The 25,326-nt window shown below is 52.2% G+C and overlaps 3 protein-coding genes and 1 non-coding gene across 8 annotated transcripts in view; all 4 read left to right on the top strand.

The window, feature by feature from the left end:
* On the top strand, nt 1-8,697 carry LOC146395995 (uncharacterized). Its single transcript, XM_084999105.1, has 3 exons — nt 1-54; nt 643-999; nt 4,842-8,697. Exons 1-3 carry the CDS (start codon nt 1-3, stop codon nt 5,193-5,195), a joined length of 765 nt encoding a protein of 254 aa, XP_084855231.1. The 3' UTR covers nt 5,196-8,697.
* HOXD4 (homeobox D4) overlaps nt 4,838-25,326 on the top strand; it is a 27,702-nt gene continuing 7,213 nt past the window's right edge. The window contains exons 1-6 of one of the 4 annotated variants that reach the window (XM_084999059.1): nt 10,202-10,327; nt 10,501-10,742; nt 11,505-11,530; nt 13,684-13,790; nt 14,044-14,158; nt 16,450-19,968. In XM_084999059.1, coding sequence (XP_084855185.1) covers nt 14,095-14,158; nt 16,450-16,787 — 402 coding nt within the window. In that variant the 5' untranslated portion in view covers nt 10,202-10,327; nt 10,501-10,742; nt 11,505-11,530; nt 13,684-13,790; nt 14,044-14,094 and the 3' untranslated portion in view covers nt 16,788-19,968. Of the gene's footprint in view, nt 4,950-10,201; nt 10,328-10,500; nt 10,743-11,504; nt 11,531-13,683; nt 13,791-14,043; nt 14,159-15,450; nt 15,911-16,449; nt 19,969-25,326 lie in introns of those variants that run through there. The other 3 variants (XM_084999058.1, XR_014829293.1, XM_084999057.1) reach the window with 3 other exon arrangements.
* On the top strand, nt 14,260-14,339 carry MIR10B (microRNA mir-10b). The gene has a single exon (NR_035383.1). It is a non-coding gene; the product is annotated as a microRNA mir-10b (primary transcript).
* The window catches only part of HOXD3 (homeobox D3), a 20,839-nt gene continuing 11,960 nt past the window's right edge, over nt 16,448-25,326 (top strand). Inside the window, exon 1 of one of the 2 annotated variants that reach the window (XM_013984299.3) lies at nt 16,448-16,882. The gene's annotated coding sequence lies outside the window, so the exon portion shown is untranslated. Of the gene's footprint in view, nt 16,883-24,688; nt 24,951-25,326 lie in introns of those variants that run through there. The other variant, XM_084999056.1, reaches the window with a different exon arrangement.

Here is a 25,326-nt window from a genome sequence, read left to right on the forward strand (position 1 = left end):
ATGAGAAGGGCCAAAACAGAAAGTGCTTGGCTGCTATTTCAGAACAGCCTTTTGGTGAGGAGAGGGACGGAGAGGCCAAATGAAAGGAGAGTTGGAGGGGTGACCGCCAGGATCACCTCCTCAAGCCGGCGCGGGGCGGTACACAGCACTCATTCTCCCTGTAACACAGAGCCCAATGAGCAGGGGTTTCAAGCCAACCCACCAAAATTAAAAAAAAAAAATTAAAGGAAAAGAATTCCTAGCAAAGGTGAAAGAGAAAGGAATCCTAAAGGCAAAAAAGGCAGAGAGAGCAGATGAGGGAGGAAGGAAGAGGAGACTCAGGAGGGGGAGGAAGAGAAGGAGAGAGAGAAGAGGAAAGAGGAGAGGGAGAGAGAGAGAAAGAGAGGAAAAAACATGGCGCTTGCGAGCTGTATGTGCAAAATCCGCAAGGAATTGCAGTAAATTCCTTTTTGTTTGAAGAAAATTTACAACTTGGTAATAGACCTTTTTATGACCTATTTGCGGTCGTCATTGGCTGCGGCTGGTCATGTGCAGGCTCCGCTCGCCTTCACGGCCTTTTTCCTGATTTCCCAGGCGAATTTCCCCCCGCATTCTGCCTTCCTAGAGCCTCACCCCCTCTTTTTCTAACCTTTGTCTCTGCAGAGGTGGGCTCCAGTCGCCGGCTGCGGGATCGCGGGGTCCGCGGCGGCCTCGTCTCCCGCCCGGCGCTCAACCTGGCCCCACCGCCGCTTCGCCCCGGCAGCGCCGCTGCCGCCTCCGAAGCCGGTAGGGAGCCCGGCGGGCGGGAGAGCCCGGAAGGAGCCCCGGGCACCGAGGCCCCCGCCGGCGCCGGCACCGCCCGCCGGGAGCAGCCGGCCTGCTCCGGGTGACCGAGCCGCGCGGTTCCGACGCGGCTCCTTCTCCAACATGAAGAAGCCCAGAGCGTGCGCAGCCCGGCAGCGCCTAGTGGATTACAGTAGCCTCCAGGGCCCACCGCCGCCTCCTGTTCGGCACCTCCGGGTAAGAGTCTCCCCCGCCCCGCGCCCCCGGCGTGCCACCGCGGGGCTCGAGGCTCCCACCCCTTTGGACCGCTCGGTGAACCCGGCCCGACACCCTACACTTCCCCGGGGCCTGGGAGTGGCTGTCTGCGCCCCCTGCTTCCAAATCACTCCATCTCTGAGCGGACGTCCCCTGGGGCCCCGGGTGGGGTCCAGCTGAGCTCAGAAGTCGAAAGGAAGCCCTGTTTCCTCTCGAGATTCCGAGGGGCGGATAGCAGCAGTCAGGACCCCACTGCCTAGATGGAAAGCCCCCCAATCTCTACCCTGGGAAAAGTGTGTAGATGGTTCCTGGACGTCTCAGCTTTGTTGGGGGTTGCTAAAGGCACTTAGAGTACAGAGCAGTGTTTTGCGGTTTGTCTGTGGTCAGGTATCTGGGAGGCTAACAGGTGCTTTTCGAGGGTGGGAGCTTGGGGTGGGGGGTGGGGTGAATTCCGTGTATTCGGGATGTGCTTGGTTTGTTAACCTAGACTTTGATGAGTGATGCTTATTTCTAAGGTTTATGGTTTATTGGGCCTTGTGTATAAGATGGAATTTTAAGTATTAACTGTTTCTCTAGTCCTTAGACAGTTTTTGTAACAACGCAAGAAAGGTTCCTCACACATGTAATAATCTATCAAATGAATTTGGATTATTCTGTGCCATAAGGTGAATGCATAAGGTATTCTGTGCCATAAGGTGAATACATTTGGGGAGGTAACAGTATCAGAACACCTGGTGCAGGTCTTGGGAAAAAAACCAATAGACATCTCAGAAATTCAAAGCATGTTTAAGTTAAAACATTGCCTGTGTTTATTTGCTAGAGTAGGAAAAAAGTAGATATTTTGCTCTCTAAATGTACTGTCATGGTGTAGGTCATTGTTGTTTTGCTTAGAAACGAATATTATATGGCAACATTTTCAACTCTACTTCAAAATCACTGAACCAAAATATCTATGAGTCAAAAGAAAATTATTTGGAGGAAAAATGCAATTTTCTCCCACGGACTTTGAATGGCACTTGAGGATGCAGTTCTCAAATCCCATTGCCTTTTCCCTCATGGACACATTGTGAAAGAGTAAAACCTTTGGACAATCTGCCGCATTGCGCATGGGGTTGACCTACACATGGCAGAGTATCATTTTTCAAGCACCCAGCGGAAAACTCTAATTTAATGTTCTCCCCAATATTCCAGTGTAACAATGTTGGCCACAAAAGGATTTCTGAACAATAAACGACATCTTTATAGAAAGGCATTTTTAGTAATTCATGATGGAATGATGCTCATTTCAAAATGGAGGGCTAGGAGATTTGTGGCCCATTGACTTCTGCGGAATTGTCGTGGATCACTACGATCCTCCACAAATAAGAAACAATGATTTTTACATTTGGAATGTCTGTATTTTGTAACGATTCCTCTACTAAGGTACTGCTGAGATCATTCTTTCATATTGGCATAGAGCATTACCTACTGAAAAGCAGGCCCCTGGTGGGGGGGCTCCCAAGGCCCTCCCCTGGCAGTTCCAGAGCCTAAGGAGCACCTAAGTTGGCTGGAACCACGATGGGGATGGGGATGAGTTGTGGCCGTGATTACCAAGCTCTTGTGTTCAGAGCTTCAGTAGCCCTTCCCTGAATTTGGTGACTGAGCACGCCCAAGTGACTAGGAACCTGAGCAGGCTGCAGGTCTGATTATGCTGCAGAGGATGATGTCATGGGCAGATATGGAGGACTAAGGAGCTCTTTGTAAGTCCCTGTGGTAGCGTTAAGAGCTTACTGGAACTAAATGGTCACTTGCATCGAAGGGAGTAAATAATCTGCAAATCACATTTGAACTCAGGCCACTTAGACTACTGAGGAGACTAGTTAACACTTTTGCCACTGCCAGAAATGCTCCCACTGTCCCTGTTAACCTAATCTTTTTAAAAGTAAACGAAATAAAAAAAATACTCGGACCCTAAGAGGCCACAAGCCAGGGAGTGTAACTCCCAGCGTCCTTGGCCAAACTTCTATCCGTTTATAGATCAGGGAGCCGATGGCATGTCAGGGTCTTAGAATCTAAGGTCAGGCAGTGAGCTGGGCTTGCGGTCTCCGAGGACCAGGAAAAAGAACGAAGCTCCTTGTTATAAATATGGCCAAGCACCAGGACTGAAAAACCAAACCTATTTTCCTGTTAGATGCTCCTCCAAATAAATGTATTTCGCCAGAATTCTGCTTTCCGAGCTCGAGAAGCAAGAGAAATCGGAACAAAGACAGTATTTCACTCTGGGCTGGCAGGCAGCTGTTAGAGGTATTTACGGCCTTGCCGCAGTGCGGCCGCCGGGCAGGGCACGCGGGGGCACCGGAAGCTGGGGAGAAGACACCAAGAACTCGGAATTCCGATTTAAGTCCAATTTAGGGTCACTTTTCCGGAATTGCTGTGAATAGATACCCTCTTTCTAGGAACTGGTTCCTTAGACTTCGTAGTTGTACAGAATGAGGGAGAAGTTGAGCTCTCTGAACGTAGGGTGGTTCCTCCCTCCCGTTCCCCTTGATGAAAGACTTGGGAGAAGCCGTGTACTAAATGTGAAATTGCTGATCCAAACGACAACCTTCAGAGGGTTCACTGGCAACATGGCGATTTTGTTGATTCGGAGGAACAGCGCTTGCAAATCAGAAGGCATCTTGAGGCTTTTGACATAGGTTTTCCTGAAAAAGAAAAGTATGTTTCCTGCCTCTCTAAGGTGGGGCATGCAAGGTCCTCTGCAAGTACCTGCTAAAGTAGCGCGCGATGCCGCACACCGCCCAGCGCTGCGCACACCTCCCACACAGTTCAGGGCCCCCGAAACGCCTGCCTCGCGCGGTCGCCCGGCGTCAGGCGCATGTGCAATGAAATAGTCCAGCCTGAAGATCCAACCAGCAAAGTACGAGAAGGGGGAGGGGGCGAGTGGACTCGGAGTAGGAAGATATAACCTGATCTCTCCACTCCTCCCTCCCTCTGGATTCGCTACTCATCTTTCCTTTATTCCAACCTTCAGTCTAAATATAGCCAAACATCTTGCCCTTGACTACGTTATTTTCAATCGTCTTGACTCACCACCCCACCCCAATTGAAATCTGTACTTTAGAAACAGGCTGCAAATAAGAGCTAGTGGCCAAAAGAAAACCAAATCTTTCAAGGTGTTAAACACACACATACATTTTTAACACCTTAAAAGAAGACCTTATATGTGACCCTCGGGGGCGTATAGATTTTTTCAGCCTGGTGCTTAGGCTTTGGGAAAAGGCCTTTCCTCTTGGAGCCTGTTCAGACCACCAAACTTCAGGCCGATCCTTCAGCCAGACCACTCCCGGATCTTGTTACGCCAGCGCAGCACGTTTGAGGGCTCCGTGGGGGCCAGCGGCTCAGCGGAGCGGTCAAACAAATAAAAAAATAAACAGACAAACTGGAAGGCTTTTCCGCCTGGGCTCGCCTAATTAAGAGGGGGGGATGCACGCTCCTGGGCAGAGAGCCCGTTGTCGATGCTGGGGGGCTGGGGTGGGAGGCGGCCTCAGGGTCCTCTCGCCTCCTTCTGGCCACCCCAGGGGACCCTAGAGAATCAGCTCACAGCCTCTGGCGCGGGAAGACCTCCGCCGGCGCGAAGAAGCCGGCCCTCGGGTTTCCGGGGCTGGCACAGTCCCCCTGCTCGGCTGTCTGGCGCCTTGTCCAGGAGGAGGCGCTGTAGGACAAGCGTCTTGGCTGCGGAGGCGAGGGAGATGCCCCGGCCGCGAGCGGACCGGGTGGGGTGGGGGGAGGGAAGGACACGTGACCCCGCCCCTCTCTCTCCCCGCCCTCCATCTCCGCTCGCAAAGTGTTTTCCGCCTCTGAGGAGAGTTGGCGCTGGCGACGCTGCGCCCACCCCCAGGAGAGGCTTCGCGAGACGCGCAGCAGAAGGAGCCCCGAGGCCTGGGAGTCTGAAGGCAGGTACCGGGGTGGCGGTCCACCTCACTTCCTCCGCCTTCCTGGAGGGGGCGCGATTTCCGCGCTCTAGGCTTCGAAGCGCAGGAAAAGAGCTAGGGTCCGGTGGTGGGGCAAGCTGCGCACAATCCGCGGGGTCCCAACCAGTCCCCTATTGTTGGGCTACTGTGCTTGCCACTTTCCCTTCCCGCAATCCCTGCTACCTGGAACGGACACCCTTGAAGAGCATTCAGCACGTCCTCCCGTAAGCAGACGGGCCTTGTCCTGGCTTACCCAGGACAAGCCAGGGTGAATCCTGTTGCTCGTGCTGTTAAAGAACTCCGCAGGTGCTCATCTTTCCTCCTTTCCTCACCATCGACACACTCTTCTTTCACCGTTGGGCCCATTTCAGGCCTTTCGTGGGTTCCACGGGGGCATTTCCTGCATCAGTAGTGATACCCAGTTTCAACGACTGGCTCTGATCCAACTCCACTGTTCCTCATTGCCTCCTGGCAACACAGTCTTATGCCTCCTTCTTTACCTTAGGCCAGTGATTCTTAATGAAGGCCTGCATTCAAGTCTCTTGTTTATAATCCAGGTTCCTGGGCCTCACACTAGACTTACAGAATCAGAATGCAGTTTGTAAACATTCTCTACCATAGCAATTAGGATGTATACTTATGTTTGAGAATTACAAGTCAAGGGTGTCTCCTGCTTCTTCTATGGTTCCTTGGTCTCCGGCGCCAAGTTCTCTCTACCACTCAGCACCCCCCTCCCATAGTTCTGGGGGCTCCCTCTTCAATTAGGTTTTCTAATGTCATGACCCCATGGGGTGAGTAATTGCTTCCATATAGGGAAGGGGACATTGGTCCTTTGCTAACTTGGAGATTTTTTTTTCAAAGAGATGAGTAGGTTCTTGGTACAGTCTGCCTTTGTTCAAATCTTTACCTGCTGTGTGACCTTAGGCAAGGAGGGCAAACTCTCTGGGCTTGTTTCCTCATTTGGAAAGTAGAGATAATAAAAGTACCTTCAAGAGCTGTTGTGAGGATTTTTACTTACATAGCACTTCTGTATTCCCAGCACTATTCTAACTGCTTTACATACATTAACTCACCGATTAAGCACTTAAAATAGTTTTTGGCACAAGCCAAACATTCATTACCTGTTTTGACCATGTATTGAATAATAAGCATTCAGTAGGTGTTCCTTATCATCAGTATGCCTTTTCTGTTCAGTAATCAGGCCTAGACTATTAGAACTGAAAGAGACCTGATTCCCGTGCCCAATCTTTGAATAGTACAGAGCAGACAGACCTAGGCTTGGTGACATGGAAAGTGGCAGGCCCAGGAGAACATGGATCTGAGACTTTTCCTGTTGCTGTAGTGAGCCTCATAGACTCTGCTTCCTTGGATCTCAGTGTCTGGCACCTGCCTCCAGGGAGATTTCAGGGCCATGCCTTGGAGGAAAGTGCCTCTGGTTCCTCAGTGGGCAGATATCAGGTAGGGGAAGCCTCACACCCACACAGGACACACATGTGACACCTACAGGGGACACTCATGTGACACCTACAGAAGGCACAGGCTTTACCAGAGAGCAGGCCCCACCATCCACCCCCTGGAGTCACTTTCTCCACCACTGCCTATCAGTCACAAGCACTAGGCCAAGTGCCCTCTTTTACAGCCCCAGGACATCTCTTGAAACCTGGCTCAGGGTGGAAAAGCAAAAGGCCAGAAGACCACGCAAAGGAGGCAAGGAGTGCCCCACTCTTTTATCTGCTTGTGCTCCAACATTTGGGCTCTGGGGCCATGGCTGAGCCACAGCTCCCAACTTGGGCCACAGTGATGTCATGGTGTGTCTTAGAGAGGCCTTCACCGCCACATCTTCCAATTTTTGAGATTCTTTATATCTTTTAAAAAGAATTCTATAAATACTACTTCAGGATATAACCCACACATATGCACACAGCCCCCACCCCCACCCCCGCAACCAGGTTTCACCCCTGAGCCTTGGCTTCCATGACTTCTGACTCTAGATTTTTCCTGAGTGGGCCCCCACAGCCTTTGGCAAGCTGCTTCTCTTGGCTCAACCAGGAGTCACCTGGGTCAGATTTTCTGTCCAAACACACCTAGTCTCTTCTGCTTTCAACCATGGAAGGCAGGATTTGGCCCATGTAATCAGGCAGCACTGCAGCAGCCCAGCCACCCCATCTCCTGTGCCATCTAACCTCTATTTTTGGTTCTCAAAGACTTAGATGACCACCTCAGGCTCTGCTTCTCTTGGGAATAGTGGAGCCTTTTCCAACCTCAGGCCCCAGCATCAGAGATGCTGCCGCAGAGCCTGTTCTTTGACCTCCCATCTCTGACCATCAGGGTTGTTCCCTCTGGGGTCACCTTTCCTTCCCAGAGGACAGCAAGTCAGAGCTCCAGTGGGCAGACGCCATCGTAGCAGGTGGAGGTGGGTGTAGCAGAAATGTTCCTCTCTCAGTGATAGAGTACAGTGCTAGGACTATGGAATCATATTTCTCTTCTGCTTGGGACTCCCCAAGCTCTACCCCCAGCCTGTGTCCCTAAGTGCCAGACCTGGCAGTCTCCTTCCTTTATCTGCCCCGAGCCCAGAGAATTCACCTAAAGTCCCATCCCCACCTATCCTGGGTGTGCAAACACTTAGTTTAAGTGGAGAGTTCCATACCACCTCTGGGCAAGAAGTCTCTTAAAAGTCAAGATTTCCTGGGCCACATGGCAGGGCCCTTGGGGTGGGCAGGTCGTGGACCTCATTACATCAGGAGTGCAGCTGATGCCTCCTGGGACCCCTTAACTCTCTCCTTCTTCCTGGGAGCTACTTGGTGGCATCTGGGTTGGAGGAGTCCTGCAGGGGACCCTACCTCATGGGAGCACTCCAGGCAGGAATTCCCAGGATTGGCTCTTTCCAGCCACATGGGGAAGGACAGTGCCCAGAGCCTCATTTTACCCAGAAACCAATTCCTGACAGGTTTTTAAGAAGGCTTTCCACCTCTTCTCCCTTACCTCTTCTTTCTGTCTACCAGGACTGCCATCAAAAGTCCTTGGGAAAATCCCAACAAATTGGCCCAAGCTAGTCTGCCGCTCCCTCTGGTGCTCCCGTCTTCTTACTAGGCAGAATCTGTTCTTCCCCTTCTCCTCTCTCTCATTCATCTCCAGAAGCCCCACCCTGGGCGATGGGGGCAAGGCAAGATTAGGGGAAGGTGGGCACTTTCTTCTTAATCATGCTTCCTGGCCATCCTAAGATTAGGAGGTAATGGAAGTTGACTGCCTTTCTTTCCTCCTTTCCCCTAAGCATAGCTAGTTCCTTTCCTGTTATTGTCTAAATATAGAGAGGAGGCTGTATAATTGTATTCTTCTTAGGTAAGCCACAGTGAGGACTGCAAACAAGTCCAAATCACCATCCTTCATCACCTTTCATTCAGAAAATATCTATTGAGCCCTGATTAGGTCCCAGACATTGTTTCAAACACTATCTCCTCAGCTTGGTCTTCTCCTTACACCTCCCCCCCCATAAAAAGCTCATCACAATTGCCTAGAATATCAGCATTCTTTGACTAATTCTGTTTTATTCACGTAAGGAAAAATAAAGAAAGCTTTTCCCAGTACCTCAAACATTTATTTATTTTTTTGAGTGGATTAAGAGGGGCTTATTTTGAAGCTGTTCATCTAGTGCTAATAGACTCAAAAATCATTTTTTTAAGGATTGATCTTTATGTTCAAGTTTTAAAAACAGATGCCACCAACTGTAAAAGGAAAAGATACTGCTGAGTGTCTAATGGGGGTGGAGGAGGTGGGGAGAGGCAGGGGAGAAATAGATGCCATATATAGTCCAGCCAATAGCCCTCTACTTTCTGTCCAAGGAAAGTGAAATCAGGACATGGGTTTATAAATGCACAGAGAAAGGGTGGGAAGTAGGGTTTGAAGAGGTTTTTTGTAGAGAGGAGTTTCGTGGATTTGATAGGACTTGCTAAGAACTTCTGCAACTGAATTTGATTTAGAAATCATGTATGTGGATGTGCTCTACAAATCTACGCAGAACATCCATTCTTTGCATCAGAATAGTCAAAATCACACATTTTCATACTGTTTGATAGCAACTCTGACAGGCTAGGGAAGAATGCTGGGGGTCAGTTAGCTTTTATTTACTCCCCTTGGGGGGAGCTGGGAGCATCTTTCCCACCCCCACCTACCCCAAGCAAAGAGTGTCACATTCGCCGCAGGATAGAGCAGCACTCAGGCCCAAGTTCCTTTTCTTGCTTTCTCAGCGGGAGAGCACGGCGGGCCCCCTCCTCTCTTAGGCTCTCCCTCTGGTGGGAGTGGCAGTGTGGGAGTGGAGGCAGAAGAGGGGGAGAGGGATAGGACCCCAGCCAGATTTGGAGCCCCAAGCTCTGTGTGGGGGCACCGTGGGACTGGGGACATCTGACTTCCTGGGCTTGGGTTTCTTGAGAGCCTCATTTGCTTGCTCACACCCTGTCTCCTTCACACCAGGGCTGTTTTATTGTTTTATAACCTTCTTTAGCGCTTCAGTTGCCAAAGATTCAGATGGGGCTATTCTCCACTTTCTCACTTCACCAAACCCCAAATCTTGCTGTTTTAAGCAGTTTGGTCACTTGCAAAGGCTTCCCTTCCAGATCTAAGCAAATTATAGAAACTTCTAGGCATGTGGCTACCTTCAACTTTCGCTGAGCCCATTCACAACAATACAGAGCTGAGTGTTAACTCAACTGCCACCCCCACCCCCAAGCCCACCCCGCCTCTCCCTAACTACTCTTTTCTTATTGAATCTAAAACAAAATCTCCAATAACTTCTGGTGTAAGCAAGTAAGAAGTGGCATTCCGTTCCTCTTTATTTACCACATTTAGAGCTAGAAAATGATCGAAATAAAGGAGTTGATGGTACTCACAGCGAATGTAGCCCAAGAATCATAAGGCATGCCCACCAATCAGCCTTTTCCAAATAGCACTATCTCCCAATCTAAACAGACATCCCTGAAAAGATGCTATTTGAAAAGCTCAGGGTATTGATATGAATATGACCCCCCTTGCATCCCAGATATTTGGAACTATTTAAATGTGAGGGAACAGTTGCAGTGAACCTTTATTTAGTGAATAAAAGTTTAAAGGCGAAGGTTATTTATGGTTCTGCAGAGATGGGACCTGAGTGGCTATTTACGAGCACGTGATTCCAATAAACTTTGTTTTATGGCTTGAGAGTTGACAAGCCAAAATATAATTCCCACCATAAATTAGGTTAAGAGCATACAAGTGCAGATGCTTGGTTCCTGGAGCAGCAATAGGGAAGTGAGAGGCTCCAGCTACCGCCGGGCTCAGAAGGAGACAGTTCTGCTCCCATCTCCCCTGCCCACTAGGAGAGAAAACCAGTAAGTCACTTATTACTTTTTCCAGGACAACTCCAGGGGTGGGGAATTTCTCTGCCCCATTTTTTCTGCCTGGTGGGGAGAAATCCCATGGAAGTGAATTTTAATTTTAACTTACACCTAAATCAACAAATAGAATGGGAATCCTGATTTTCTCCTCTCCCTTCTGAACATAGGAAGTTAAGAATTGAGGGCTCCCACCTCACAAGAGGGATTTTCTGTCCCTCTCCTCCGCATAATGGAGCATCTGCTTCAGAAGTAGAATAAAACCGATAGTCTTGGTGGACAGAGAGAAAGGATAAGGATGGAGATGCCTCTGCCTCTGAGATTTCTCAGGGAAGACTGCTGTCCCAGAAGAAAACTAGAGGAGTCTGAAAACTGAAAGCTGGGCGCCAGTCCCTGTGAGGACTACTGCTCTGTAAGATTGCTTTGGGGGTTCTCCAGAAAAAAATGCTGATGAAATGATGTCATATCCATAGAGCTGGATAACAATCTAAAGCATTGCCATTTACCTTTAAACTCATCGATTTTCCTCTTCCTTGGTTATCACTTGGGTCCTCGTTTCCCTTGGAAATTGCTCTTTGTTTTGAATTAGATCAGAAGTGGGAAGGCAAGTCCCAGCCATGCCTGGTGCTTCTTTGGGAAGGAGAAGACATTTGGGGGTGGGGGGAGCTAGTTGGGGCTGGGGTATTTGAAGCCAATCTGAAACTGGAAAGGGGGCTGAATTGCTCTGAGCGCGAGACAGACGGGGAACTGGGGCAAGGGACAGATGCGGCGGCTGCCCCCTCCCCAGTGGACCTGCGCCCACCCCGCCGATTGTGCGGAAGGAAACACACAAAGGCCCGTTTTCTCCTCGCTTCCCGTTTTCCCACTGGGGAAACCCTGTTACAGCCTGAGTCGGGCCACGCAACCAGTAAGGTTTTGCCCAAGGGGTCCATGGAGTGTGGGAGGTAATGGGGGCCATACTATATTCCCCCCCCCGCCCCGCCCGTGAGTCTGCCCTTGAGCACTGCAGTCTCCCGCTCCGCGGAGAACTTGGCGCAGTTCCTGAGGGCGGGCACCCGAAGCAGGGAGGTCTGGGTATTGGTGGGGTGTCTGGGCCTTGTCATTTTTCTGTGTATCATCTATCTCTGCTTTATTATCCTGTGGAATTTAAGTGACCCCGTTTTCATTGCAACAGGTTTGGGACCGTGAGACAGCGCCGCTGTAAGTACCTTCCCGTTTCTTCCGAATCGCAGAGGGTTGGTATTGATAACTGGGGAGGTGGGGCGGGCGAAGGGCCGCGCCAGGGGAGTGGGCGGGTGGAAGAGCGGCCCTGCCTCCCTAGGCCTGGCTCTGCGAGGGGAGTTCGATTTAAAGGTGGAGGCTCTGAGTTAGACTGCTGCAAAGATTTTCTGGGGCCTAGTTTACAGCCACCTAAGAGAACGTGTCGCGGGCTCTCGTCCTGGTCTCCTTGGGCCTCCCTGGACCTTCCCAGGCCTCTCCAACTCGCACAGGTGCAGCTCCGCCGCAGTGCACGCGACTGTGAAGAGCTTGCAGCTAATTAGCAGCCCGCCCTATTAACAAGTTGCGGCGAGCATCGCCTTCTGCTCCAGCCAACGGGCGGAACACCAAGGCAACGCGGTGCCCCTCCGACGCCCAGCCCAGCTCAACCCGGTCCAGCCTGGCCCAACCTTCTCTTGCTTTTTATAAAAAGAAGGAAGAAAAAAACTTAAGCCTCTACGGCTGCGGGTGTGTTGAGTTGGCCCGCTTCTGGGAAGGGCTGCGTGGAAGACCCTCCTGGCCCCTCCCCCAGCAGTTCGGGCTTTGGGTTGGGGACGAGGGCTGAGCGAGGAGGGAGGGTACGGCCCTTCTTCACCTCTGCTCCTCTGTAACTGCAATTTGAGAATTACTGCGTCAGAGCCGCTGGCAGTTGCAGGCAAACATGGGGTTCAAGTGGGGGAGGTCCGGTGGGGACAGAGATTCTTGGGGTCGGAAGTTTGGATCTTTCTGAGTTGCATTATGTCTCAGAAGACAGGTACATTTCTGAGGAGACCTGTGAAATCTCCAGCTAGGCTATCTTATTTAAGATGATGGTAGTGGGGAGAGAATGGTGGAAAAAACCAGCGGCCCCCTCCCTCGCTGTAAAACAGAGATGACTATTTTAATGGGGGATGGAATGTGCGAAGATGTTGGGAACCAGGCACCCTCTCTCTCTGGTGAGATGTCCTTTCTTAGGCTTGAGGAAGATGGGGCTTGGCTCTGGGCCAGTTTTCTGCCCTCCAGGCTGGGCAGCCTAATCCACTCTCTGGAAGCTGCCCCCCCCCCCAAGTGGAGAGCCCTCTCAGAACTTAGTTCACCTCTACAAATCAGGCTGGCTGAACTGAAAGGGGCTCTGGGCTCCAGGTTAGAAAATCTAGTGTCCCCAGGACCCCCTGGTCTTGTCCCTTCCTGCCACTGCCCTGGTTCTGGGTGCATATCTCTGTGGATGCTCCTTGCTTACAAACCCATGTTCAGCACCCTGTAGCTGAACACAGCACAAAAAGCTGGAGACATCAAAAGCATTTGTATGGGCAGTTGAGCGGGAGGTGAATATTTAACGCTTTTGTTCATCAATAACTCGTTGGCTTTGACCTGTCTGAACAAGTCGAGCAATAAGGTGAAATGCAGGTCACAGCGTCTAACAAATATGAAAATGTGTACCCTCACCCGGGTCCCCACCCGGCCCAGCAGGCTCCCCCAATTTGTCTGGATAAAGCCTAGGCCCATGGTCCCCAGGAAGGTGTGTGTGTGGGGGAGCGTTTGGAATTAAAGGAAGTTGGGGGAACCCCTTCTGGGACAAGGAAGTTGGGTGTGGGGCAGCCTCAGAGCTCTTGTTAGAATTGGCACCCAGGAAATCCCTACAAAATAGCCAAAGCACTCGAACCAGAGGATGGGGTTGGGGGGGGGGGACAGTTCTTGGAGAGTGTGCAAAGGGCAGAGTAGAAGAAACCAGCCTGTTTTGCCAGGCTACTGAGGTGGAGGGAATTTTCCCTTCTACACCCCACCAGGCCCAGGTTGAGGCTTGAAACTAATTTTCGAATCATCAGGGTTCAAAACAATCAAAAAAATTTTAACGCCTCTAGCTTATAGTCAGGGACCCAAAAATCCCACTCGAGCCTGAGCATCCCTTTGCCCCTGAAATCCATCCCAGCCCTGAGTGTTCTTGATGCCCTGAATGGAGGGGCGAGCCCCAGCCTGCGCTGAGGCGCTGGGGCGGGCGCGCGATTCGTGAACTTTTGTACTCTTGTGTGCTGCTGTCGGCAAACAAAAATAATGAAACTTTGTGATATGTTTGTAAATGATTTCGAATGACCCCTCGCCCTGCCCTTCACCATTAGTGCTCCGGCCCCAGCCCAGGGCGGCTCTGTGCCTGCAAGCAGCGCCTGCCTCGGGGTCTGCAGCAGCAGCCGAACGGAGAGGCCAGCCGGGCTCAGGGACCAGTAAGGTAAATGCGGGACTTCTTGGAGAACTAGCTTTGTCAGCCAACCTGGCTTGCCCTGGCAGTGGGCAAAAGAATGGGCAGAGGATATTCCCTCTTGCCTCTTTTTCTTCTGCCACTAAGGGCATTTGCTCCTTTCTGGAAAATACCAGCTGATAAGGGAGGGGGGGGCGTATGTAGATCCAGAGGGGGGGGATAAAGCCGCCATTTCTGGGATGGATTATTTTTCTTCTGTTCTTTTTCTTTCTTTCTTACGAAGAAGACTGTCCTGACTCCTTGGCTGCTTGGTAACCCCGGCCCTGGTACAAGGATGGGGAACTCCTTGCTGCAAATTGCCATCAAGTGCTTCAGGCTACCTGAACCAGCTCTGAAAAGTGAGGGTGGCTGCATCGGCTGGTGGCGGCTCTGAGGAAAAGGCTGGGGCTGGCAACGGTCTGGGTACTCACTCTGGGTGGAACCCGGAGGTAGTAACGTTGTCTATATATACCCTGTAGAACCGAATTTGTGTGGTATCCACATAGTCACAGATTCGATTCTAGGGGAATATATGGTCGATGCAAAAACTTCACATTTCTCCGAAACAGCCAGAATCGGAAGTGGAGGCCAGAGGCAGCCGGCGGGGCAGTCGCCTCTTTCTGTTTTATTACCTTGGACCCTAGGAGGATCATCTGAGTCCAGTGACTCTAGAGCAGCCTTTTCCTGGAGGAGCTCCTCACCTTTAAAGAGAGGCCCCTGTGTAAACTCCTAATTGGTTGCAGGAATGCAAGGCCAAAAGGTTAGGTTTAGGGGGACTGGGGAGCGAGGTAGGAGTCCAGGTACCCCAGCCCCAGCTCTGCCCTCCAGGGGCATAAAGTTGGAGGGTACCCAGTGAAGGGACTCATGGGCTGTTCCTGCCGTGTGGGTAGAAGGTGAGCTGGGAAGAAGGAGCTTAGGGTCCATTTGGGTGAGATGGGGTGCCCTCACCTTCTTCCTGGCCCACCCTTCAGTTGCCCTAGCTGGAGCATCACCAGGGCCCTTGCCATAGCAGCAAGGCCCAGGTTTGGCTAGAAACACCCCTGCCTGGGTATTTGCAGAGAGCTTGGTGGTTACTCATTGCCTAATTTGATTCAAGCCAGCCAGATTGTGGTAACTTTTGGGTGACCCTGATGAAGACAAAGCCGGCATTCGGCCTTTGTATGGCAGAGTCCTCGCTCCCGCGGGCTGGGCGGGCAGGAGTCCTGCCTGCCTGGGGTTCTCTGCCCAACTCAGAAACCACTTCTTCCACCCACTTTTGGTGCCATACACCCTGAAAGATATGTGGATCCATTCCCCCTTGATATGTGCCCATTTGGGGGACTGATTTCAGGCAGGGTGAGTGGAGAGGGCATTGGAGGTTAGCAGAGTCAGTGGCGGACAAAATCTGGGCTTACCTGTGGGGAATGAGGGTGCTGAGATTAGAACTACATTAACATCTGGTAGGGACCCTCAAATGTGCCTCGGCAAGTCACTTGATTACACGTATGTTATTTAGTTAAATTTGCGAAAATTATAAGATGCTCACCAACCCGGTGATAAACTCACTCCCTCGCTATTGGCTGGCGTGGTCACATGGCCGCCAACTTTATTCAGTTGACAGCAAGTAGGAGGGCCCTATGGAAGGAGAAAAAAAGACAACACGAGAAAAATTAGTATTTTCTACCTTCTGAAATTAATGGCCATGAGTTCGTATATGGTGAACTCCAAGTATGTGGACCCCAAGTTCCCTCCGTGCGAGGAATATTTGCAGGGCGGCTACCTAGGCGAGCAGGGCGCCGACTATTACAGCAGCGGCGCTCAGGGGGCCGACTTCCAGCCCCCGGGGCTCTACCCACGGCCCGACTTTAGTGAGCAGACCTTCGGAGGCGGCGGCCCCGGGCCAGGCTCGGCGCTGCCCACGCGGAGTCACGGGCCAGAACCCAGCGGCCCCGGCGGCCACTACGGTGCCCCGGGAGAGCCGTGCCCGGCACCCCCGGCGCCCCCGCCCGCACCGCTGCCCGGCGCCCGGGCCTGCAGCCAGCCGGGCGGCCCCAAGCAGCCGCCCCCTGGGACGGCCCTCAAGCAGCCGGCCGTGGTCTACCCGTGGATGAAGAAGGTGCACGTGAATTCTGGTAAGGCGCGGGCGCAGGACCTCTGAGTCTCCACCCCAGCCTCGCGGCCTGGGCCCCGCGAGGGGGTGCAAATGGGTGGGGGCGTGTGGGGCTTCAATGGGCGCCGCAATTACTCTCTCCATAAATTTTTATAGCCAAGGGAGCAGGCCGGGACCATGTGGCTGGCTGCTTGGCTCTGGGCGCAAAAGGGGGTGGAGATGGGGGTGGGGTGGGGGAGGACTCCATCTTCAGAGCGGAGGGAAGGCGGTGGAGGAGAGGGGCTTTCCAAAATGCTAGGGAATTCCGGAGCTGGCGGCTGGCCGGGGAGCTGGGAGCAGGTTTGGGGACCCCTGCCTGTCCGCCCGGGGAGCAGGTGGGTGCCAGGGGTGGGTGGGAGTGAGAGTGTGCGCCAGGGAGCGAGGGCGGGCTGGAGGAAGGGAGCCAGGAGCGCGCGGGGAGGGCCTGGGCCTCGGGGCGCGCCAGGAAGTGAGCGGCGCTGGCCAGGGGCCTAAGCAGAGGCCGGGCGCTGACCTGACCGTGCGGTCTGTTTTGTCTCGCAGTGAACCCCAACTACACCGGCGGGGAGCCCAAGCGGTCCCGGACGGCCTACACCCGGCAGCAAGTCCTAGAACTGGAAAAGGAATTTCATTTTAACAGGTATCTGACGCGGCGCCGTCGGATTGAAATCGCTCACACCCTCTGTCTGTCCGAGCGCCAGATCAAGATCTGGTTCCAGAACCGGAGGATGAAGTGGAAAAAAGACCACAAGCTGCCCAACACCAAAGGCAGGTCCTCATCCTCGTCCTCGTCCTCCTCCTCCTGCTCCTCCTCAGCTGCCCCCGGCCAACATTTGCAGCCTCTGGCCAAGGACCACCACACGGACCTGACGACCTTATAGAAGTGGGGACCCTGGGCCCATCCCTCCCTGCGCTCCCGGCTGAGCCGAAGCTGCGGGGGCAGGCCGGGCCTGCTGTCACCTCCTTGGGCTCTAAGGTACTGTGGGGTGGACCTGGGACACGCAGGCCGCCCTCGGACTAGGTTAGAATCCTGCCCGAGGGCAGCCCCCTCCCTGGAGCGGGGATGGGGGTGGGAGGGGGGCGGGATTCTCTCTCTAAGTATATTCTCAAATGGCAGGAGCTACTGAAAACAGAAAACCTTGGCGAGTCATTAAACTCCTGAAAATCTCCGCTGTTGGGTTTTGAATTTGCAAATGAAGGTTGGACGCTTTATCCCAGTGTGAATCTGAACATCCTCCCCCACCCCACCCCTCCAGGGATCTTTGTGGTTTAATAACGTGGGGGAGTTGAGGCAGAAGGTTGGCCACCCCTGTGCTAGGTGCTTTCAGTGGAAGCAAGGAAAGCTGGGCCAGGATTTCTGAACTTGCTGGGGTATAATTTCTGGCGTGAAACACATTTTTTCTTTTGCTCCCAGTGGCCCCGTGCCCAAAGAAAATGAGTCTAAGAAGGAAGTGGAAACGGGTTGTTTTATGTTTAGATTATATTTGCTTGAATATTTATTTGTTGGGGAATTGGGGTACAGAAATAACTGACATCTTGTTGCCAAAAAAACTTAACATGGTGAAAGGGGCTGAGTTTCAGGGAGCAAAATCAGAGATATGTGGTCTTACTTCTGGCTATAATCGGCATTTTGAACTCCACCCCCTCCCCACTCCCCGGAAATGTGTGTAGGGGGCCCTTAACCCTTCTAGAGCAAAGCAAAGGAGCCACTCAAAGCTGAGTTCTTGAAAATATATTTCCACATGTGCTTTCTTCAGCTCTGTCCTTACCACCAGTTCTGGGTGATTAAAGGAAAGGGAAAAAAGAAAGAAACAAATGGTCCAACATTTTCCTTCTGGGGAAAGAAAACAAAACCTCTATGTTCTGGGTCATTAGATTATGACTGAATTTTCTGTTCCAACTGGATTCCAAATGTCCCAAATACCCCGTATAGCAAGCAGTATTTTATAGGAACTGGTATATGGCCTATCAGGGAGAGGGGATGTGCAGTGGGGGAGAAAGTGGGAAGGTGAGAAAGTCTTGCTTTTGAAAAATGAAAGAAAGGCTGATTGAATCTAGCAGTCCCCAAAAGTTGGTCTTAGGGTTTTTTCCCTAAGTTTTAATTTTTTAACACAAACCTAAGGAAGTTTTTCTCAACCCATTAATTACAGAATTTATAAAAGTATAAAAGTTTTCAGGCCCCCTTTTCTCTCTTGCCTTGAGAATCGTGGTTTAAAGAACAATCACTTTCAAACAACAGGAGAGATGTTATTTAGTCATTTTTCTTATGCCTTGCCTGGGAAGCGTTCAAAGCTCATTTTTCTAAAATGTTGACCCTTAAGGATAAGGGGAAAGAGTCAAAGGTAATGGCCAGAGTTCATATACTCAAATGAAACAAGGCTTCAGAAGTTTAAATCCCAAAGCCTCAGGCTCCAAAAAGAAACCTCTGGTTGCAGCTACCAAAAAGTGACAGAATGGGGGCGAGGGGGGGGGGGGAGCTTGAAAGGGAGTTTCAGAATTGGGACTAATTTTTTTCCCCCAGTGCTTCAGAACACTTTGGAAGGGTTCAGAGATAAGTTTTAAAATACATTTAAGTATAAGGAGTAAAAAGATTTCCTCTGCAGGCATGTTCTTTGGTTTGGTGTCTCCTGAGAGCTTAGGGCAGGTATTCACTGGAGTCCCTAGACTGAAATTCCACTCCTCTAAAGTATCTTCCAAGCCTAGGTCTTTTGTATTAGACCCTGGGGACAGCTCTTTGTTCCTCCTTGGGGTGAGCCTGGCTCTCAGACTTGCACATGGCAATACTTGAATATCGCCACGTCGGGATATTAAAGATGGATATTCCTGCATTATTCGCATCATTGTTTCTATGACAAAAAGCACAGAGTTCATACATAGTCAAGACGTCTTTTTTCTGATGCCCTCACGTTGAGAAGCTGAAAAGGTATTTTACTGAAGTTCGGCTAAATTACAGAATCAGGTTCATCCAGAGGACAAATTTTCTATTCGATTAGCTGTATTTCAGCCGGGAGGACTGACCTCTAAACCCTTAACCTTTTGGACTCTAACTACCCTTCTCTTCTCTTTTTTTTCTCCCCTCTAACATGGAGAGCAGTCTTTGGATGTAGCATTTGAAAAGAGCCGCTATCCTCATGCAAGTTGGCAAGTTCCTCAGATTCTTTCCTAAAGCCCAAATCTGTGAATACATTGAACCTTCTCCTTGGGGGGGGGATATATATATTTTCACAACTTCCAACTGTGTTATGTATTATAAGGATTATTATATAGATTTCCCCCCTTCCCAGAAGTTCAGGTTACTCACCCTAGCTTCAGACCAAATGCCAGAACTGCTTAACTGCCTTCACCCCTGCCCCAGAGGAAAGCCAGGAGGCATATTTTAAGGAAGAAAACCCAAGCTCCTTCTCAAACATAGCCCCCCTACTTTGGGAAGTAAGTTAATCAGAGCAACAACTTCTTTGTTTATAAGTCTCGGTCCTCCTTCTCAGCTTCTAGGGATTGTCTTTTGAAATGTTAATGGAGCCTGGATGGCTGGGAGGGCAGCCCTCAACCCGAGGTCCCAATGGGACCCCGGTGTCCATTTGGGCCCACCAGAGTGGGACAGGGAAGAAACAGTCTCCCCCCACCCCCCAGCCACCTAGGGCGGGGAAGGAAATGAGTTTCCATCTGGGAACGTGCTCTATCTAGAGAAACCTAGATGTAGAACAGCTCAGTGCCCATTTGCTTTTATTTGTTTCCAGTTTGTTCTCCCAAATATGAGCCAGAAGTGTTTGTTTTGAGATTTTTTAAATGGTGTGTTGGGGTCGTGACTGGGGGGGAGTGAAGTGTTTGCTGAGGACATTGCTCCTCAGACTCCCATCTCACTTTGTCCATTGCAGCCTTTTGTTGGGAGATGACATTGTCAGTCAGCCCCTTGGTGTCTGTTCACACAAGATGCTTTTTAAATAGAATTGACCAATGTTCTGCTGCCACTGATTAAAGTATTATTTATACTAATTGTTGCCTGTAGTTTTGATGTAATTCATTGATCTATATTTGCAATAATAAAAGGTGTAGCGAAATCTCCCTCCTGTTTGGTGCCTCCACAGAAGCTTTCTTCATTAAGTCTTCTAAAAGCTAACATCCAATATAATTTATTTTATTATTTTCTGTAATATACCTGATGAATGAAGTTTAAATTATGTAAGGCTTAGCCATCCTACCATTTGCTCCTCCTCCATACCTACACACTCCCAATTTGGCTATTGTATTTTTGTGAGCATTGGGAAGCCTGAGGCTGGATTCAGGCTGCAGGGTGGTGGGCATTATTTTTTGAAAGGAAAACAAGTAACTTCTCAGACTTAGAAGAGGCTCCTCCTTAGCCCTCTGCATGGCCCAGGTCAGCCCCAGACCCCCTTGGTCTCCCTTTGTGATGTGGTGGGTGAGAGATCTCCTGACCACCGCCACCCCCCCCCACCCCAACTCTCAGAGTGTCCAGTGCTGGGTTCTGAGCCAAGCTGGGCGGGTGGCTGCCCTGATCTGACCCCTCTGACCTCCAATCTTGGGCCGCTCCTACTTCTCCTGTGCTGTTCAGCCCCACTGGGGCCTCCAGCACCTACCCCTCCTCCCCTGAGCGCCCCCTCCGCCCTCCAGATGACAGTAAACACAGTAAACACTCCCCACTGTAAAAAGTGGCGTGCACTATTTTTTTTTCACCAGGCTTTTTCACATCTTGGCCTCGCCTTGAGGAAGGGCCCAGGACAGAGTCCCGAAATAGATGGGGGGGGGGGGGTTGCTTGCAACAGGAAATGAGCAGAATGCATAAAATCAGACATGTGTCCTTAATATATGGAAGGGCTCGCCTCAGACGCGTGGACATGTGTATTTATAAGTGTGCCGACAGAAGTTTAAATATTCAGACACATTTTATGATTGTCCTCTGCCCGTCTTCTGGTTAATGGCTCCTCCCGTGCCCACCAATACATCAATACGGTTGTGTGTATTGAGTCGCGGGCAGGGATGAGGAGGAAGCGAGTGCATAGCCGAGCCCGCCGGAGTACAGTACAGTAAATCGGGCCCCACGGCAGACGGCGCTTCCCGCGCGCCCGCCCGCCCGCCATGTTGGGGAGCCCTCCCTGCCCCCCGCGCCGGGCTGGGCAGCCGGGACTCGCCGGCAGCCGGGGGAGGGCCTTTCATAACCCGGAGAATTTTCAAAGTGCGAGGAAGATGATAAGAATAGATTTCTACAAGTCCCGACCACGTGATTGGCGAAATAATTAATTCAGCACGTCCCTTAAGAAACACGGAGTCGTCATTAATCTGCCACGCAAAGGGCTCTCTCCGACTTGGAAAGTGCAGGGATCCCAAGAATATCACCCGCCGAGGGGGGCCGCGCGGCGCCCCAGCCCTCCACCCTCGGCCCCCGGCGGCGGGCGCGGGAGCGTGGCCGGCAGGTAAATATTTTGGCGACTTTTATTTCTTCGGATTTAAATCCTTAATGAACTTAGCTGTCAGGGCCGCTGACAAATAGTTCCCTTTGCTTCCTGATTTGGAACCGCGCGCCGGCGAGAAGTTGTTAGTGGCTTGGATGGTGACCTTTGGTTCAGCAAAGCTTTGCACTTATGAAAAATTACTGAGAGCGGCCGAGTGTGTGTGTGTGTGTGTGTGTGTGTGTGTGTGTGTGTGTGTCAGAGAGAGAGGGGGTGTGTGAGGGGGTGCGGGGGGCGAGGGGCGAGGGTGTGCGCGGGCTGCTCGGAGGCGACAGGAGTAGTAAAAACCCGCCCGGCTGGGGGACGCGCCTGGCGCACGCGGCTGAGGTTGCCCGGTCGCCTGTGTCTACCGGGAACAATGGTCGCTGTCAGGGCATCTGCCGCCTATTCTTAAACCGGTGAGAAAAGGCCCCGGCCCTCTTTTCAAGCGAGGGTCGTAAATTTTTCTTTGCGTCATAATAGAAGGCTATAAAATCGAGTTGAAATTTTACCCCAGGCAGGTTTTAACCAACAGATAATGATTTCCGAGTTGTTTCTCCCACTCTCCTCCCTCCCCACCCAAGCTCTGCTGCTTCTGTCACCCCAACAAGGAGTTTCTCCCACTTCCCCTCTATTTTTGTCTTTTTAATTTGGGGAGAAGATCTAAAATAAAGGCAGGGAGAAGAAGTCTTTGCCACCCGAGGAGTGGAAGATCTTAGGGTGAGGGGAAGCCTTGGGGGAAGGGAATGCGGGAGAAGCCAGGGTGAGATGCAGGGGCTCTCCTGCTGATTCCTGTTTCAGCCCTTTTTTCTCCAGCACTCCAAGGAGGTGCGAGAGAGGTTCTCACCCTACTGCACCCTACCCCACCCACTCCAACCCCAGTTTGCTGGAGAGCTGGGCTGTGGGCAGCAGCAGGCATTCTCCTCCTCCAGCTCGGCTCCTGCTCCCTGATGCTGGGGAGAAGAGCCTCTTTATTCGGCTCCTTCCCTCTCTTAGGCTTTGAGGATGACATAGAGCTGGAGGCTTGCTGCGTGCAGTGGTTGTTTTGTGATTGTGTGTGTGTTTTGATTTCTTTTTTGGTGTGTGTATATTTCCCCGTCAGGACAGAGACAAAGTTTCCTCCGTTATGAATTATACATTCAAACAATAACACATTAATTCAATTATTCAAAGATGACAAATGTTTATGTGCTTTGCAAGTGACTCTGGCACGGATTCTGGGTGCTTTCTCTGAGCTGCTAGCGTTTTTTTTCTCAATGGGAATTGGCTCTCCTCCCACCCCCAACCCCACCCACTGAACCTACCTCTACATCTCCTGGTAGGCCCAGAGAGGAACCCACAAAAAGCCTCCCCAGCCTCGCTGCCAGCCCGGCAGCCAACAGCCTCCCAAGGCCCAGGCTTGGCGGGCATCGGCCCGGGCTATTTTATCAGTGTGACAATTGCCTGGGTTGGTGTGATAAATCATCGTAAGTAATTCCTGAAAGGGTGCGAGGCTGTTGGGGGCCGGGCGAGGACTGTAAATCTTTCCGGTTTATTGCTCTATGAACATATGCTCCGATTGAAGAAGGCTTAGATCCTTTCCTGGAGACAAATTCCCGCAAAGCGGCCCCCCTCTTTGGCTGGAGATTAACACTTGCTGCGGGCCGGCCGCTTGGCCCCTGGCGGGAGGCAAGGGGGCGGGGTCCTCCGGGTGAGGGTGGACTGGGGGCACCCACCCTTCGGCTCAAAGAGGCACCCTGAGTGGGCTTCCAGCCAGGCCCGGCCAGGTGAACAAAAGGAGAGGCTCGCTGACAGGTCAGGGGACTTGAGCCTGTTCTCTGGGACTTCCCGGTGCTTCTGGAGTGGAGATGCCGAGGATCTTACCCCCTTCTCCCTTGCTCTTCTTCGGCTGCCGGGCATGTTCGCCTTCGCCTGTCTGACACCTTGCAAGCGGCGACAGGGCATCTGCTCCGTGCCTGATGCCGCTGAGAAGCAGAGCTGGCTGGGCAAGCGAGACTTCAGGGATGGAGTGGACACCCCCACATGGTGCGGGATTTCTGCGTGCGGGCCGAGCTGGGGAAGTGCTGTGGGGGCTCACGGCAAGCTGGAGCTGGAGGCCGGCTGACCGCCCTGGCCGGGGAGTTTTTAACCCTTCTCCTCACATCCAGAATTGTTACCGTAAATTCCACCCGACCACTCGGAGAGTGCTGGAAACCTATCCTGATTTAATATTTCTAAAACAGAAGCTCCCTCTTCTCCCAGATAAGCCCAGCCAGGACTGATTCCGCAGCCCCCACCCACCCACCTCGCGTTCTTGGAGGCGCCGCAGGAAGCGGGAAGCCGCGGCCTGGCGGTTGCTCCTCCAGCGAGCTCCGTGGGCCCTCCCCAGATTTAGAGGCTCACAGGTCATGGCAAATGGCTGTGCCTCGGTGGCTCCAGGCCACGCAGGACCAGGGTGGAGTTAGCCAGATGCAGAGACGGGAGAACGCTCCTGGTCTCAGCCCGTGCTTATGTGCCTTTTCTGCTCTGGAAGTGAACGCTCATCGGTCGCATCCGCGCAAAGAGCCAAGGCCCCAAGTAGTGGTGGTGGTGGTAGTAGTGAAGGGGGTTGTTCCGTGGGTGACCAGCCCGGTCTCTGAGTGGGAGGCTCTCATCTTAGAGCGGAAGCCACAATGTAATTGACTCGCCCGGGAAGGGAAGGGTGGGGGGGCATCCTCCCAGGCTGCGCCTTGCCCGGGTCTCTAAGGATGCGGTGTACCGGGTGCAGCCGGGGAACTAGGGGAACTCTGGGCCTCTGATGCTCCTCAGCTGCTCCAGAGACGCCTGCAAAAGAGGCAGCCTCTAAAATTTCCAATCCCCCTACCATCCTGGTGGAAGGCTGAACCAGGGTCAGAGGTCATGGGGGGAGAGGCTCTTAGTGTCCCCTTCCTACTGCCGGCGGCCGTGCTGGGGCTTGGTCGCTCCCAAGCGGAGCCGCGACAAGGGGGCTTTCCTTTCGCTCGGTACCCACCCCTGTCTGCCCCGGGGAAGGGGCCGAGATCCCACGCCTCCTGCCCCTCCTCCCAGCCCCCAGGCCTGGCTGCGCTCCGGGGCTGGATGGCGTGAAAGTTTCAGCCTCAATCAGTACAATCTTCCCTGGGGTCACGTGAACAAATATGCTCGCATTTGAAGGCAGCGTCTGTATTTCCCGACCATGAGGGGGTTTCCGGGGCTCTCTTCAAATCCAGAAAGGACCACATTCCGAAAGCAAAACAAACCCCGAGCTCTGGGGGGCCTAGGAGGGCTGGGCAGGAACCCAGGAGAGGGTGGGGGCGCGGGTGGCCGCCGCTCTGGGCCTGGGAGCGGACAGGCGGGCGGGTAGACCGACAGGCGTGCAGCGCAGGCAAAGCCAGCTCGGGGACTACGAAGTCGTTCCTCCTGCGTTTATTGGTAGTTGAACCTCAGCCTGGTTCCGTTCTACCGGGAATTCCGTGTGCTCGGGTATATGGCCGCGTCTTCGAGCGCGCAAGACCAGGGTTGGGACAGTGTTGTCTGCAGACAAAGGGGGAAGACTAGCTCTGCCCCCCACTGGCGCCCACTCTGAGGCCGAGGACACAAGGTTTATGATAAATTGGGATCCAGGTAAGCAATTGCATGACAAAATGGAAATCTTTGGGCATGGGGCTGCTTGCTGCCCTGAGTGGGATAGTAAATATGATTTATTTTGTGTAATCTGTGATCTTGATTATTGCCAATTGGTGAGGCAGCCCGCGTAGACCTAGATACACTTCTACATATACATCCAGGACGGTGATTAATCTAAGGAGGTGCGCTTTGTGGAGATGCTCCCCGCCTACCCAAAGGTTAGGAGGACACACTACCATACCAGGCTTGAAGGGTGGCCAGTGGCATTGGGTGGTGGTGGGGGAGTGGCAGTTTGAGGAAAGGGTTGGTGAGGGGGCTGGGAGCTGGAGGAAGTATTTTGGGGTAAATGTACATTTATGAGAATGGGCTGGAA

The sequence above is a fragment of the Sus scrofa genome, chromosome 15, assembly GCF_054392235.1.
Source record: "Sus scrofa isolate SSC_HxYL_T2T_F1_AM1 chromosome 15, Sscrofa_HxYL_maternal_Yorkshire_Landrace_v2.0, whole genome shotgun sequence".
Taxonomy (NCBI): domain Eukaryota; kingdom Metazoa; phylum Chordata; class Mammalia; order Artiodactyla; family Suidae; genus Sus; species Sus scrofa.